The sequence below is a fragment of the Lynx rufus genome, unplaced genomic scaffold (assembly GCF_022079265.1).
Source record: "Lynx rufus isolate CCGP_SWC_20201006 ecotype Redwood Valley unplaced genomic scaffold, mLynRuf1.p SCAF_13, whole genome shotgun sequence".
Taxonomy (NCBI): Eukaryota; Metazoa; Chordata; class Mammalia; order Carnivora; family Felidae; genus Lynx; species Lynx rufus.
In genome coordinates this window covers 23,874,382-23,891,885 of record NW_025814827.1, presented here as the reverse complement: position 1 = coordinate 23,891,885, position 17,504 = coordinate 23,874,382, and the positions used below count along the sequence as shown (strand labels likewise).

Sequence of the window (17,504 nt, the reverse complement as noted above, 5' to 3'; positions counted from 1 at the left end):
CTCTCTCCCTGAAAAGACACAAGTATGCTTCTTACAACGGCTTTACAATTCATGCATTGTTTTTCACTGTTTTCTATGGAAAGCTGGAGGAGGCAGAGTAGTGTGGTAGAAAGGCTCTCTACTCCACTGGGAACCAGGACGCCTGGCACATGCCAGCTCTGGAGCCTCGAGCAAGGCACTTAGCCACCTTTGCCTCAGAATCTTCATCTGTAAAATGGGATATTAATATCTGTCCAGGATTCCTTTCTAGACTGCTTGGAAAGATCTAAATAAGTGAAAGAATGCATATGAAAACCCTTTGTAAGCTGTCTGGTTGCTCTGCGGAGGGAGGTGATATTACCTTTTCTTTGAATTATTCGTCCAATAAAGACTCCGTTGGCAGATAGCAGAGCCCTGTCTCCTGTCAATAAGTCCAGTTCATGGATTAAAATAACAGTGTCTCTTTCTTATTTGTAGTATTCTGAAGTCCTGGGAAGCTGGTCTGTTTAAATGTTCATGACCCATGAGAAGGGCATATAAGAAACCATGGCACTCCCTTTTCAAAAAGAGCTGGAGAAATACAAGAACATCGATGAAGATGAGCTTCTTGGCAAACTCTCAGAAGAGGAACTGAAACAGTTGGAAAATGTTCTTGATGACCTAGATCCCAAGGTTAGTGACCTGGAACTGAAGCAGCGTGGGTCATGATAGTATGGGATAAATGGTGTGGCTTGGTCATTAAACAATGGTAGAGAGATCCCTTAGCTCCAAATGCAAATTCTGGGTTCTTCCCCTGATTGGTTCTGGGTGATTCACTCTGACAAATTCATAAAGAACCTCAGTAGCCACATCTGTATAATACGGCAAACATATTTCTCAAAAACCAATTTAATGTAAATAGTAAAAAATATTTTCCATTTCTTAAGAAAGGAACAGTCTGACTTAGGGAGGAAGAAAAGAAAGAGGGAAAGGGAACAAATCTTACCAAAGTTCTATTGTGAGGTCATACAGTCTACTGGGCACAGAAGCCATTGGAGTAAATTATATTATTCCCATTCAGGAGCACCTGGGTGGCTCAGTCAGTTGAGTGTCTGACTTGATTTCGGCTCAGGTCATGATCCCACGGTCATGGGATCAAGCCCTGTGTCAGGCTCCATGCTGAGTGTGGAGCCTGCTTGGGATATTCTCTCTCTCTCTCTCTCTCTCTCTCTTTCTCATTCTCTGCCCCCTGCCCCTCCCTTTGCCCCTCCCCCACTTGTGCATGCTTTCTCTCTCTCTCTCAAATAAATAAAATTTAAAAAATTAAAAATTACAAAAATTAAAAAATTTTATTCCCATTTCATATATGAGGGGGACAAACTAGGAGAGGTAATTGATATAAAATCCCATATTAGTAAACACCAGAGGTGGTATTTAAACCAAGTCTTTACCCCCAAATGCAGATCTGTTTTATATCTTATTTATAAAAACTGCATAAATAACTTGAAACCTTTGGTGATCTTACAGCAATGGATAGATTTGAGTTATTGTAACAACAATATCATGTAAATTTAAGTGGAGCTTCTAATATTTTTATCAGCTCTTGAAATGCTAAGTAGCTTGTTACAGTGTTTGTTTAGCAAACACTTTCTTCAGCCCTGATAGTGTTATCTTAAACTTAGAATCAGAGGCATCCAAAATAGTGGTTTTTACTATAAATAAAAATGTCGCTAAAAATTATTTATATGATATTTTGATAGGCCAGACATTGGATATTTTATTTACTTAAAAATTTTTTTTTAGTTTTGAAACTTAAGGAATCCCTAAGCTTCATCAAGCAAGTATCAGCATCTACCCTATTTGCTCACGTGCTTGGATGTTTTCCTAGGAGAAAGGCTAGAGATAGGAGAGGATAGCCATGTTGGCTCCTCATTTGTCTCCATATGCCTGCCTAGGAGCACATTGGGTACAGAGCTGGCCAAACCTAAGTGTGATCTGTGAGGAAGGAGGCCACGAAGGGTGGCTGGACTTTTGCCACCACATTCTAGAAAGCAGCTACAGAAGATTCAGAGGCTGCTCGAGCCGTTTATGTTCTGCCTGCACTCACTGGGAGCCTTCCTCTCAGCACAGGATGTTAGAGCAAGTAGGGCCTCAGAGACATGCCAGAGACCTCGGTCCTCAGTTCACGTATACGTCTCTGCACAGGTGCCCTGCCTCCCCAGTATCAGCAGGGCTGGGGTGGGGGGCGGGTAACAGAGCATCAGTAGGGCAAACACCTTCCTTCCTGCTCACACCTCTGTGTCATCAGAGCGCCCTGCTACCGGCTGGATTGCGACAGAAAGACCAGACACAGAAAGCAGCCACTGGCCCATTTGATCGTGAGCACCTCCTTATGTACCTGGAGAAGGAGGCTTTGGAACAGAAAGACAGGGAAGACTTTGTGCCCTTTACTGGAGAAAAGAAAGGTAAGGACCACAGGTACCACATCCTGGGACAAAGGGACTCCGGATACCTTGTCACAGGGGGTCCAGCAAGGGAACTGACCTGGAAGTGGGAAGGAAGCCCAAGAACTGGATTCTTTATTAAAAGAATCATGGCTGGTAGAGACATGTCAGTGTATATTTGTCCAATCCTGTAGAATGTGCACCACCATGAGCGAACCCTAATGTAATGTATGGACTTTGGGTGATAATGATGTCAATGTAGGTTCTTCAGTTATAACAAACGTACCACTCTGCTGCAGGATGTCGATGGGGGAGGGTTTGTAAGTGTGGGACAAGGAGTATATTGGAACTCTCTGTACTGTGCTCTGTGAACCTAAAACTCCTCCAAAAAAATGTTTACTCAGCAAAAAAAATACGGCAGAATATATAGGCTAAATAAATGAATACTTAGAGTGTGATGGTACTCAAGTTAGTTCTATGAAAAATATCTTCAACCCCAAAGAAAAAGCTTTGGCAGTATGAGGTAGTGTCGTGCCTCAAAGGTTTATAGGCATTAGTGTGTTTCTCTTAGCCCAGTGCTTCACCAGCTGCAGACGTCCCCTCAAGGCTTTTCTACTCCATGTCTAGGATAGTGGTGGCACCAGACCCCTAACCTGAGATGCTACCGTTAGAGACCAGTGCAGTCAACCATTCCCTCAGCCAGGATTTACCAGACACCAGGTGCTGGGGCCACAGTGAATAAGACCCTACCTTGCCCTCCAGGAGCTTGTGGTCTAGTGAGAAGAGCATTGTGATCGTCCTGGTGAGGCTCTGAGGAGCAAAGGGATGTTTCTCCAAGACAAGGAAAACCCATCCTCCTTAGCTCTTAACCCTGGGCTCCCATTTGGAGGAAAAATGGGTCCCAATAGCCTGTGCAGTTTCCACAGCTGCAGACAGTGACTTGGGCCCACGGATACTAATGGAATCATTGGTAACCTCATGGCAACTACAGTCTTTTTAAAATGCAAATCAGATCATGTCACTCCCCTGCTTCAAGTCTCAAATCCTTACTGTGGTCCTCAGAATCCTGGGAGAGCTCACCTTGCCCACCTCTCTAATCTCATTTCCCCTTCTCTTGCTAAGTCTTAGCCCCATTGTCGTTGTTCATTTCCCCAAATCTGCCAAGTTCCTTTCCCATCCCAGGGTCTTCTCATGGCCCCTTCCTTCTGACCCACATTCCCATTTCTCACATTCTAAACATCTCAGCTTAAATGTCAGGTCCTTGGGCTTTCCCTGACCTTCCCTTCTTTCTGCCATGACACTCATTTATTGCTTTCACAGCACTATCTCAGTGTTGTTCATCATTTTGTCTATTTACTTTGGGTTTGTGTGTTTCCCACATTAGATGAGATCCCTACAGTGGGACTTTGTCTCTCTTGCATCCCAGCATAGAAACTGGCACTGGGGAGGCACTTGATAAACAGGGGTTCGAATGAATGCCACCTCAGAGCTGCTGTTCGGGGTCGTGGGGGGCAGGAGCATAGCTCCTCAGTTGGCATGAGTCAGAGCAACATCTGGCAGTCCTCTGAATTGTGCACATTTGATGCATCAGGCACCACTGATAACGTCAATTTATTAAGAAAGTGAAGTTGGACAGTGACAAATTGGGCAAATAACTAAGGAATACCATAGAAATATGTAGCTGTTTCTAAGGCAGTGTAGCTGCTGTTGGATCGATTTCATTGTGAAAGAAACAATGTCAAATCTTCAATAAAATCCCAATTAACATCCAGTATTAGGATAGTGACAGAATAATAAGAGGAAAGTTGTGGTTGCTTCTTCTCAGAGTACAGGTCTGGGGGAGCAGCAATGGTAAAGTATCTCTCAATCCAGATTAATTTCCAGATGTTTCACATGGGAGTTAGGAGTCCAGGAGCAGTCTGAGTAGTAAATGGTAATACAGAAGGGGCACACAAATTGCATAGTGCTTAGGAGAAGGTTGAGAAGCAACACAGTTGGACAAAATGAGCAGAGAGCAAGTTTTCCAAACAGAGCGGAGGGATCAGAGCAGAGTCTGCAGCGCCCCTGGAAGGACCAGCAGATGACCTGGTCCCAGCTAACCAACTGGGAGCAGTGGAGGCAATCATGAAAGCCTCAGAAGAGGGGCTGTACAACTTCAGTTCTGAATACCGTGTGCCCTGGGCCCTGAGGTTCCTGGGCCACATTTAACTTTCTGTGATGGTTTTATTCACTTAGAACATGATGTGTGATTGCCCCGCCCCTAAAAATGGATATGCAGCAGCAGTTGTCCTAAATTTTGACAACTGGGGGCCACCTGTGTACCTGGTGTTTTGGGTAATCCTAAACACTACCAGGAAGGAGAAATGTAGAAGCCTATTTGACTCTGGAATCAAGATCATCTGAGCCGCAAGGAAAATGCTTTGGGCTGCAGATACTATGAAAAATAAGTCTGGGATGCACCCCAGCATCTGAGATGTTATTGATTGGTTATTTTCTTTTTCATTTTCTATCTTCTAGTCATTCTCCTTGTATTTTTCATCATTCTCCAGTGTATTTTCCTTCTTTCTGGGAAATGTGGCAGTTTATGTGATGCTGAGGCAGGAAGCAGGTTGATGGTCAATAGTAGAGACCTTGACCTCAGATTGACCACAAGCAGTGGTGTCTCTCTAGGGTGCCCAGCTCTACCTAGTCCCTGTTAACATATGCAAGCATTTGAAGATCTGGTAAACTATCAGGAAGTCTGTAGCCCCTGCAACCAGGGACATCTCTTGGAGAGGATTCATGAAGGAGAGTTACTGACTTTGGGTTTGACCTTTACCTTTCCAATGGGAGTAGGGAAGAGTGGCTAGCCATGGAGACCTAGAAACAGTGTTGGTCCCCATTGGCTGAAGCTGGAGCCAGCTGTCTGTTCTACCCAAGGGGACAGAGGAGAGGGCAATTGAAGGGTGTGTCTTTAGGGAACTCCAAAGATCAAAATGGAGGAGAACAATGTCAAAGATCATGCCAAGAAGTAAGAGCAGCTCCAAAAAAGAAACCACAAATCAAAAGCTGGAAGGAATTGGAAAAAAGTGCAAGTAGGTCTGGAGTATTGCTATGGCAGATCTGGAATGTCCTGGGTTTCCCTTTATGAGTCATTGCACATGTGGGATGTGGGTGCATTGACCTGGCTAAGTGTTAGGAGCAGGTAACATGCGATTCTCCCACTGATGTGATCGTCAGTCCAGAGGTTGAGGCTGGTGAGGTAGGGCATAGATATCGACATATTCAGAAGTAAGTCAGGGTCAAAATAAATGGAATCTGGCTGACAGGATGAAGCAGGAGATGCTGGCAGAGTATGTGCATATGGGAAGCACAGAGTACCTTGCTGTTCACAGACCACCATAGTTCTAAAAATGTCAACCCTGATTTCTCCCTTTAAATCTGACTTCCTTTGGTATGTTCTAGAGAGGTGGCTGTGTCCCCAGTTCACTACACTAGTCCAAGTGACCCTAGATACAGCATCCTAGTAGTCAACAATATCAGTCTAGGGGGCAAAACTCTGGAAGAGCACCAGTTTGTTCCTCAGGAACCTCCAATTTGCAAGGTCCAAAGCAAGAACACAAATAGAAGTCCATGTGCCATTTTTTATATTTAAAAGCTAACCAACTGTTGGGGCGCCTGGGTGGCTCAGTTGATTAAGTGTCTGACTTCAGCTCAGGTCATGATTTTGCAGTTTGTGGGTTCGAGCCCCACATCAGGTTCTGTGCTGACAGCTCAGAGCCTGGAGCCTGCTTCAGATTCTGTGTCTCTGTCTCTGCCCTTCCCATGCTCATGCTCTGTCTGTCTCTCAATAATAAATAAACGTTAAAAAATTTTTTGAAAAAAAACTAACAAACTATTAAAATATGTTTTATACTGTGGGGTACCTGGGTCTTTCAGTTGGTTAGGCATCCAGCTCTTGATTTCAGCACAGGTTATGATCTCACAGTTCATGAGATTGGGCTCCGTGCTGACAGTGGAGAGCCTGTTTGGGATTCTCTTTCTCCCTCTCTCTCTGCCCTTGCCTGCTTTCATGCTCTTTCTCTCTCTCTCAAATAAACAAACTTAAAAAAATATATATGTTTGGGTCACCGGGTGGCTCAGTTAGTTAAGCATCTGACTACTGATTTCAGTTCAGGTCGCGATCTCATGGTTCATGGGATCAAGCCCTGTGTCAGGCTCTATGCTGATAGCACAGAGCCTGCTTGGATTTTCTCTCTCCCTGTGTCTTCCCCTCCCCTGTTCATGTATGCTCTCTTTCTCTCTCTCAAAATAAATAAATAAATAAATAAATAAATAATACACACACACACACACACACACACACACACACACACACACTCCTACAAATACACCTAGAAAGCCAGGATTCTTGGACTTCTAAAAGTTTCATGCAAGCATATGAGTCTGTCTTACGCTGCTGGGCTTCACCATACATATTTGACACCCAGCCTACATACCCAAGCTTCATCTATACTCATCCACAAATAGCCTCCTCTTGGCCTAGAGTGACATGGGGAAGGGATTCATGCAGGCCTTGGAAGCAGGTTTAGGTGTCTTTGGGCAGAGAATTCCAGGGTTCTAGATGCGTGGAGCATGGTCTAGCAGGTAGCCTGGATTCTGGATGGTAATGTCTCTTTGACCCCATGACTCCTTCCTCGATATGGGGAGGAGGGAGATTGCAGGAGAGGAAGACCAGAGTGGGGCCCTGTAAAGTGTGGGGCTTGTGGCAGGACCTCTCTTGTCCAGGTCTAAGGGCAATGGTGGCGATCAATGGTAGAGAGGTAAAAACTACCGTTTCCCTGTCTGTTTAAAGACTGTTGTCTCCTCACATCTTTGTGTTGCCAAACACAGGATTCCTCCTCTGACATTTCTTCCCTCTGATAGTGGATTAATGCTACTGCCATCCCAGCAATTAAGGAATCCCAGTTGGGCATGCAACTTTTAGTGGCCAGAGCTGCATTGTCTGGTCAGTCCTTTTACCCTACCCTGGTCAGCAACACACAATGGTTTTTGTTTTTCTTCTGATTTAAAGGGAGAGTCTTCATCCCCAAAGAAAAGCCAGTAGAAACTCGTAAAGAAGAAAAAGTGACCCTTGACCCAGAACTAGAAGAAGCTTTGGCCAGCGCCTCTGACACCGAACTCTATGATCTTGCAGGTTAGTCCTCAACTCTGGGAACCTTGCCTGTCTGGCTCTGTGACCTCCAGGCACTCACCGGCACCCCAGCAGCAGCGTTTGAGCTTCTCTATAAGTACTGATAAGGATTGCAATACCAGGTTGTCTTCTGTTATTATATGGCTGTAAGACTCAATGCAAGTGACTTAACCTCTCTGAGCAAACCTTACTTTGCTGTATGTGTCTCAGCTATAAAATTTAGAGTCCTATCTCAGATGTAAACTGTCCCAATAATACCTATGTTACAAAATTCAAGAGTTTGAGAAACCAAAGGGAATAAATCTAAAGGAGCACTGAGAATTTAAACAACAAAATAATAGCCCTCACTCTTTCTAAGGAGCTTTCATATTTGCATTTTATCACATTTTATCCTCATAAAATATTCATGAAGCTCTTGCCCTTCCCCACAGTCACCATTCCATTCTGATTGCCACTAAGAGGTTTGTTAGCCCCACAATGGAGCAGGAGTTATTTACCATTACATCCACGCAGGAAGTAAAGCCAATCAGCCTGATCTCCTCATCTTTTTCTAGTTTTCTTAACGATAGCAACAAAATAGTAAATGTTGTTATGATTTGAATTGATTATACATGCAGATAGGCAAAACACAAATAGTATAGAAGAATGGGAAGTCAAGATGGCAGTAGATTAGGGGTCAGCTAACTGCGACCTGCCTCCTGTTTTGGTAAATAAACTATTACTGGAACATAACAACAACAACAAAAGGCTATGTACTGAAAGTAAGTTTCTGTGGCACCTGGGTGGATCAGTCGGTTTAGCACCCAACTCTTGATTCTGGCTCATGGTCGTAATGTCACGTTTCGTGGAATTGAGCCCCGCATCCTGCTGTGTGCTAACAGCACAGAGCCTGCTTGGGATTCTCTGTCTCCCTGTCTCTCTGCCCCTCCCCCAATCACTTTCTCTCTCTTTCTCTCTCTCTCTCTCTCTCTCTCTCTCAAAAATAAATACATAAATGTTAAAAAAAAGAGAAAGTTTCTTACCCTAATTAAGCCTCCTCCCATTTCTAATATATCCTTCAAGAAAGATTCTATGCATATACCAGCATATTTGTGCATTAATGGGATGTGTTTTTTTTCCAAGTGGGATGTAAATATGGATTATTAGGGTTATTAGGTCACCACAGGATAAAGGTGCTTTCAGAAACAGTCCACAAGCTTTGGCAAAAATTCTCACATCTTTATTCCACTGAAAGACATTTGTAATAATAATCCTCCCTCCCAGGAGAACCAGCCATGCCATCTCAGCTACATTTCCATTCCTTCTGTGATAGTCATCAATATTAAGTTCATATATTTGAACCTGTCTCAGAAATCACTGCAGGAGTTAAGGCATCTGCATCATGCAGTTAAGAAGGTGCTTTGCAGTGACCTTTTTTCTTAGCCCTGTGGTTGCTGTGGAGGGATCTTGTTATGGTTACTGCTCCTCTCAAGGGTTGTCTCATGGACATGCCCAAAGGGAGAATGCATGGCTGGGCTCGAATTCCCAGGAAATGCTGAAGAAAGGAGAAAGAGAAAAACACCAACCATTTGAAAAAATCTAGATTCTGAAATTCATATAATAATAATACCAGGGGAATAATCCAGAAAGAAAACTGTGTTATTATCTCTACTCAGCCTCACTCCATCGTCAGGTGCTCCCTCAGAGCTCACGAAGCCCACCTGGGGGTGGGTGACAGCATCTTCTCTAGGGTGGATCTTTCTGGAAGATCAAGAGCAGCCCCGTGAGTGGATGGGCTGACAGCCAGTGAGGTTTAGATAACAATGAGTATCAATGGCCTGCACATGTTATGATGGCAGGTAGACAATGGCAGGGGAGCAGCAGCTGACCGCCAAGGCAGCATTTCTCAGAGCGTCTGTACCTCAGCTTGACCACCAGCTCTGCTGGTCTAGAGATTTCATCTTGTCTATGCACATAAGGGCCATCAGTTTGGGGCGGATCCACTAGCCAGATTCCCAGGAAACAGATAAAATAAAAATTGAAACTTGGCAAGGGGAGCCAAATTATAATTAGAAATTGCTCAGTGAAGGGGCGTCTGGGTGGCTCAGTGGGTTAAGCATCCAACTTCGGTTCAGGTCATGATCTCATAGTTTGTGAGTTTGAGCCCTGCATCGGGCTTTGTGTTGACAGCTCAGAGCTTAGAGCCTGCTTCGGATTCTGTGTCAACCTCTCTCTCTGCCTCTCCCCTGCTCACACTGTCTCTTTCTCTCAAAAATAAATAAACTTAAAAAAAAAAATCTAAAAAAAAAAAAAAAAGTTGCTCAGTGCATATAGGGCCAAAGCAAGATATATTTGGATGACCTAAGTGGCCTGTGTCTATCAAATAGGGCATCTTCTGCTCAATGTCTCTCCTCATCAGGGAAATACACACCAAAACCACACTCAGATATCACCTCACGCCAGTCAGAGTGGCCAAAATGAACAAATCAGGAGACTATAGATGCTGGAGAGGATGTGGAGAAACGGGAACCCTCTTGCACTGTTGGTGGGAATGCAAATTGGTGCAGCCACTCTGGAAAACAGTGTGGAGGTTCCTCAAAAAATTAAAAATAGACCTACCCTATGACCCAGCAATAGCACTGCTAGGAATTTACCCAAGGGATACAGGAGTACTGATGCATAGGGGCACTTGTACCCCAATGTTTATAGCAGCGCTCTCAACAATAGCCAAATTGTGGAAAGAGCCTAAATGTCCATCACCTGATGAATGGATAAAGAAATTGTGGTTTATATATACAATGGAGTACTACGTGGCAATGAGAAAGAATGAAATATGGCCCTTTGTAGCAACATGGATGGAACTAGAAAGTGTTATGCTAAGTGAAATAAGCCATACAGAGAAAGACAGATACCATATGGTTTCACTCTTATATGGATCCTGAGAAACTTAACAGAAACCCATGGGGGAGGGGAAGGAAAAAAAAAAAAAGAGGTTAGAGTGGAAGAGAGCCAAAGCATAAGAGACTCTTAAAAACTGAGAACAAACTGAGGGTTGATGGGGGGTGGGAGGGAGGGGAGGGGAGGTGATGTGTATTGAGGAGGGCACCTTTTGGGATGAGCACTGGGTGTTGTATGGAAACCAATTTGACAATAAACTTCATATATTGAAAAAAAAAAGAAAAAAAATTAAAAAAATTAAAAAAAAAATAGGGCATCTTCTCCTTAGGCAGTGCCAGAAACACAGCAACAAATTCTTATTTCTTTAACAAGAATGTGTAAAGCACTTAGAACATTGTCTGATGCATGGGAAGTCATTTAATCTTTGTAACACTTGAAGAATAATTATTATCCCTATTTTACAGATGAGGAAACTGATGTTCAGGGGCATTTAGTAACTTCCCAAGTCACACAGGTAGTTTGTGATAGAACCAGGATTCTAACTCTAGGTGACTGCTCCTGAGTGCCACTCTTAACCCTGGACTTGTTGGCTCTACACCTTTGCCCTTTATTGGGCTGCTGCTGGCTGCCTCCCTCCTCCTGATGTGTCGATTACGGTACAGCTGATGAGGAGCTCTGAGATGCTCCTCCACTACCTATTGACAGAAGACTTGTCCTGGGATTCTTCTCCAGGTGGCCAGTCTCATCTGCACAGTTTCATCGGAAGATGGGGCAGTTGTGTTTCAGCCTGCCCAGAGCTCGTTCTCGCCCAGTGCTGTTTCTTGCGTCCTGTGCTGCCTCCTGGTGCAAGCTTCACATAATACAGGAGACTGAAAATCTCAGTATGCTTATGTGGCCTTTTATTGCTGACATCTCTTTTATTTACCACCCTAGGATGCTGTAAACTGGAGAGGAAAACTGTTGGTCCTGAGAAAGGGGTGGCTTACATTGAAAGAGGCCCATGATCTTTCTGTTATTTGCCTCTGGGAGAGTACATGCTGTAATCTATATAACGTTAGATCTTAAAATATCCTTAGACTCAGTCCCACCTTCACATTTTACAGATGAGAAAACAGAAAGGTTGAGTCTACTTAACTAGGAGGTCTAAGCAAGTTTTCAGTAATTTGGGGGCATAACTGGACCATTGTCCCCAGATGCTAAATGATTCTACCTGTATAGCCCCAGAAAGACATCTGAAGATTGCTGGTGGCCTTGGAAAGAGATTTTTTTAATATATAAACTTATTTAACACTGTATGTGTCCCACACGCTATGCAAGGCTGGGGGGGCTCTGGACACTTACCTTTATGATACGAAGAATTGTTCTTCAAGGAAAATTAACATTGTGGACATCCTAATGTGCCTTCCCAAACTTAATGTATATTCACTGTTAATCTTTGTTTTTAGCTGTTCTTGGAGTACACAATTTACTCAACAATCCAAAGTTTGATGAAGAAACGGCCAGCACTAAAGGTGGCAAAGTGCCCGTGAGAAGTAAGTTGATGTGGAGTCTGTGGTGTGTGAAAATTGAGAGCTTCAGGTGGTGTTGATAAGAGGGATGCCTGTTGAATCCAGAGTTCCATCCTGTAGGCTTTGAAGGTAGATTCTGTCAACACACTAAGGATCACTGGGCTCTGGGCATTCAAACCAGAATAGGGAAGCCAATAATCAAAGTTTTTGCAGCATAATGGATCAATCAGTGTGTTTTGCCCAGAATACACTCTTTTGGTGGGTCTACTCACCCAAAATATAAAATTGCTGATAAAAAGGTTGCATAGTCAACATAGATTGCAGAGTTTCATGTTCCTGATGATGCTTTTTAATCAATAATAGAATTTTCAGTAAGTTCCCTTTTCTATTAGGTATCTTTGTTTTCTCAATAATAGACACAGGTGATTAGAATTTGAATTCCTACTTCCCCCTGAGAATGTGAAAGACACACTGGCATGGACTTAGCTGGCACAGAAAGTTCAAGACCACAATTCTCTGTGTCAGCATTTCCAAGAAAAGCGTACAGTTTATTAGACTTTCGTATTTACTCATTCATTAGTTATCTACTGAATACCTTATGTGTCAGGAATGTTCTAGGTATGAAGATAAAAAATGGTCTCTGCCTAAAGGAACTTATCTGTCCATGGGAGGGACGGACCAACAATCAAGTAATTTTGCTACAGTGTGAACCAGGTGCTGTAAAAACTTGGAGAAGATTACAGATTTTTCTTAGGTGAAGTGTATTTTATTCTCTTTGAAGGAGACTTAGCAGGTACTTTCTAGTCTGAGCAGCATATTTACAGACCATCATTGATACTGAGCTATTTATCCAAACAATGAGCAGTATTTTTTTTTCATTTTTGCCTATTCATATAGATGAAAAATGTTTATCCTTTTTAACTTCAGTATCAAAGGGTAACATTCTGACAACATGTTTGTTTTTAAAAATCTGGCGCATAATCTTCTGGGCTTTTATGCACAGACATATCATTAACTTTTTTTAAGGCTTTTTTTTTTTTTTTTTTTTTTAGAATTTTAGGTACACAGCAAAACTGAGCAGAAGGCACACAGATTTCCCATATACTCCCTGTCTTCAATTCATGCATAGCTTCCTCCATGACCAACATCCCCCACCAGAGTGGTACATAGGTTACACTTCATGAACCTATAGTGACACATCATTATCACCCTAAGTCTGTTGTTTACATTAGCGTTAACTCTTGGGGTTACATTCTATGGGTTTGGACAAATGTATAATGACATGGATCCACCATTATGATATCATGCAGCGTAGTTTCATCTATGCTTTCTTCTAGGGGGTTTATTGTTTTGCATTTTACATTTAGGTGAAAATTTTTGAGTTAATTTTTGTGAAGGGTCTAAGGTCTGTGTCTAGACTCTTTTTTTATGCATTGTTTGTGTATGGTTGTCCAGTTCTAGCACCATTTACTGAAAAGACTCTTCTCCATTGCATTTTTTGCTCCTTTATTGAAAATCAGTTGACTGTATTTATGTGGATCTATTTCTGGGCTCTCTACTCTGTTATATTGATCTGTTTGTCTATTCTTTCGCCAATACCACACTCTTTTGATTACTGTAGTTTTGTAGTAAGTCTTAAAGTTGAGTAGTGTCAGTCCTCCAACTTTGTTCTTTTTCAGTATTGTGTTGGTTTTTCTTGGTCTTTTGCCTCTTCCTGTAAACTTTAAAATCAGTTTGTTGATGTATACAAAATAACTTGCTGAGATTTCATTGAATCTATACCTCAAGTTGAGAAGAACTGACATCTTGACAATATTGGTTCTCTTGCAGTTATCCCTCCATTTAGTTCTTTTTGATTTCTTTCAATAAAGTTTTGTAGTTTTCTTCATCTAGATCTTGTACAGATTTTTTATACGTACAAATGAAATACCTAAGTATTTCATTTTTCATTAACTTTTTTTCAAATTGTGGTTCTCTTCTTTTATCAGTACATGTCGGTTTGCCCCCTTCTTTTAATGAATAGATCACATCTTATTATGAGAGATTATGCTGTAACTTAACCATTTTCATATTGATAGGCTTTGTGTTTATCATATTTTGCTGCCACAAGTAATATGTCAGTCAACATCCTTGAAAAATACCTTTATGTATTTGTGCTTTTTTTTCTCTGTAGATTAGACTCCTAGATACAGAATTACTGGGTCATAGAGTACCCACATTTTACATGTTGATAAGTAAGGCCAAATTACTCTCAAAAAGTTTGTACCAGTTTACGTTCTCACCATCAATGTAAGAGGATGTGTTTGACTTCACAGTTGTTGCCAATTCTACGTGTTATCTTTTACATTTTTGTGCTAGTCAAATAGTGTTCCATTTTTTAACTTTACAATTTAATTACTTTTTATATTTTTGGTTGAGTGACAGATTCTTCTGATCATATTATTTGTTCATTTTTAATTGGATTGTCTACTAATTTGTAGGAGCCCTGTGTATATTGGGATAGTAACAGTTTGTATGTTAAATATATACTGCAAATGTTTTCTGTTAACTGCTTTTGAGAATTGTTCCATTCTGCCTTTCTGTCCCTTTCTCTTCCCATACCTTCCTCAAAATTAAAGCTCCAAATGGAAATCAGAGAAGGATGAGGTATGGTCAAGAGGCCAGAAGGGGCACCTGGCTGGCTCAATTGGTAGAGCAACTCTTGATCTCAAGGTCATGAGTTTGAACCCCACATTGGGTATGGAGCCTACTTAAAAGGAATAAATAAATAATATTAAAAAAAAAGAGGCCAAAGGAATAGTATGGTTTTGGAAATGAAGAAACTTATTTCTTTTTTGAATCTCAGCTCCTGTAGCTTGATGATTATAGTCTGAAAGTGGTCCATATACAGCAGCAATAACTGCTTGTGGATTTGGTGGGGCGGGGGGGGGGGGTAGGTTGGAATTTACTATAAGGCCTTCTGAACTTTTGGTTCCATGTAGCATCAGCCACTGAGACTTCTTTGCATTGCAGTTGAGAAACATCAGTGTTTGAAACTGTGACTCAGAACTGTACCATTCCCATGTTTGTTTAGTTGAGAATCATCAGCTTTACTATCACTGATATTAGAGTATTATTGGAATCGGAGCATGGGAAGGAAAGGTCGTTTTGGGGGAAGTCATCTCTGATTTTGGCAGGAGAGCCCTTACACTTTCTTTTTAAAATTAAAACTTGTGTGTTAGATGTGGTCAAAGGTGAGAAGGTCAAGCCAGTATTTGAGGAACCACCCAATCCCACCAATGTGGAACTGAGTCTGCAGCAGATGAAAGCCAATGACCCCGGCCTGCAAGATGTCAACCTCAACAACATTAAGGTATTGCGTTATGATTATTGTCAGTCACTTGATTTATCATGAGGTTAAAAAATGTAATGGAGATAACTGCCAGTTTTCACACCTGTTTCCAATCCTCTGTAGTCACTGACTTTGAGGCAAGCTATCCTACTCAAAAGAAGAAATTTTTAAAAAGTGACTTCTAGAATTTTTTGCAAAGAATCACAGTATTTGCGTTAAACAAAGAATGTTGGTTATCTACTGCTGGGTAATAAAGTACTCCAAAACTTAGAGGCTTAAAACAATAAACATTTGTTAGTTCGCACAGTTTTTGAGTATCAGGAATCAGGACTTAGCTGGATAGTTGTGGCTCAGGGTCTCAAGTGAGGCTGTAGTAAAACTGTCATCAAGGGCTGCCATCAGCAGAATGCTTGACTGAGGTAGAGGGGTACACTTCCAGGATGGCATACTCATGTGGCTGTTGGCAGGAGGCCTCAGTTTCTCACCACATGGGCCTCTCCATAGGGCTGCCTGTGTGGCCTCACATCATGACAGTCTTCTTCTCCCAGAGGGAGTGGCTGAAGAGAAAAAGAAAGAACAAGCAGGAAACCACAGTGCCTTTTATGGCCTATTCTCTGAAGTCACACATTGTCACTTCTGCCTTATTCTGTTTGGTAGTTAGTCATGTTACTCTCAAAGGGAGGGGAAGGAAGTGTGTGTATGTGTGTGTGTGAGTGAGAGAGAGATGAGAGAGAGATGGAGAGAGAACATTGCCTGGTATCCATTCTATTCATGTTGGGCCAACATCTGCCATTTAATAATAACTGACTTGTGTTGAGTATTCACTGTGAGCCTTATCCTTTGCTAAATACTTGGAATTCATTACAGGAGTTCCATTCTATCTGCGGTTTTGCTTTCCATGGTTTGCAGTTAACCGCAGTCAACCGCCACAGTGCAGAAGTAGGTGATCCTCCTGACAGACTGTCAGAAGGTCATTAGTAGCCTAACCCTCTATCACAGTGCTTATGTCATTCACCTCACCTCATTCCATAGGCATTTTATCATCTCACATCACAAGAAGAAGGGTGAGTATAGCTATCTTTTGAGAGAGAGGGAGGGACCACATTCATGTAACTTTTATTACAATATATTGTTAAAATTGTTGTTTTATTATTGGCTACTGTTGTCAATCTCTTACTGTGCCTAAGTTATAAATTAAACTTTATCATAGGTATGTGTGTATGTATAGGAAAAAACATAATATAAGTGTTCAGTGCTATCCGTGGTTACAGGCATACACTCAAGGTCTTGGGACATATCCCCCATGGATAAGGGGAACTTACTGTATCTCATTTAATCTGTAGTGGCACTTAAGGAGATTAAATTGCTCACGGCCATGGAGCTAGTCTGTAATGAACCCAGGATTCATATCAACCTCTAGTCTACCCTGTATTGCCTGCCTCCCAGTGATTGGGGCTGTGCTAAGTGCTGTGAAAGATGGAGTAAGATTCATTTTGTCTTAATTCTGAAAAACTTATATTAGGAGAAAAATACTAAATCAATAACTACAACATGATGTGGTAAGCCCCCAAAAGTTGTGGAATTGCAGATAAGGAAATTTTTTATCTTGCCTAGGAAAGCCAGTGAACAAAGGAGGTGATATTCAGCTGCCTCTTGAAAAATGAGTAGGAATTAATCAGAGAAAAGGACAGAATTTCCAGGCGAAGGGAAAAGCAGACATAAGAGTATGGAGGAGAGAAAGACCATGGTGTATTAAAAGAATGGCACATAGATCAATCTGGCTAGAATATAGAGAATGAAAGAGAAAAGGAGTGGAGTTTGGTATGTGCATAATTTCTTGGTCAGAGTGAACAGAACAGCAAGGCCAGAATGTCATGTTGTGTTAGATTCCCTTGTTAGATACTAAGTGGTGCTGTCGGCCCAGGATGACTTGGCTGCTGGAGGATGGGTAATGAGTATTTTAGAAGGGATGTCACACGTTTAGCCATCTAAACACATAAGGTATTTAAAAGCTGTGGGTCTTGAGTTGGGGTGGGGGAGCTACAGAATGGTCTATCAACTCTCTGTGCCTTCCCCCATTTTAGAACATTCCAATTCCAACCCTGAAGGAATTTGCAAAGGCTCTGGAAACCAACACTCACGTAAAGAAGTTCAGCCTGGCTGCAACCCGCAGCAATGACCCTGTGGCAATTGTGAGTAAAATTTCAGAAATA

At 42.0% G+C, this 17,504-nt stretch overlaps 1 protein-coding gene across 1 annotated transcript in view; it reads left to right on the top strand.

Annotated features, from left to right (window-relative positions):
• Positions 1–510: 510 nt before the first annotated feature.
• Positions 511–17,504, top strand: part of TMOD2 (tropomodulin 2) — a 35,632-nt gene continuing 18,638 nt past the window's right edge. The window contains exons 1-6 of the mRNA XM_047075108.1: positions 511–651; positions 2,267–2,423; positions 7,456–7,578; positions 11,898–11,984; positions 15,182–15,312; positions 17,376–17,483. Of these exons, the coding sequence (XP_046931064.1) occupies positions 526–651; positions 2,267–2,423; positions 7,456–7,578; positions 11,898–11,984; positions 15,182–15,312; positions 17,376–17,483 (732 nt within the window). The 5' untranslated portion in view covers positions 511–525. The remainder of the gene's footprint in view (positions 652–2,266; positions 2,424–7,455; positions 7,579–11,897; positions 11,985–15,181; positions 15,313–17,375; positions 17,484–17,504) is intronic.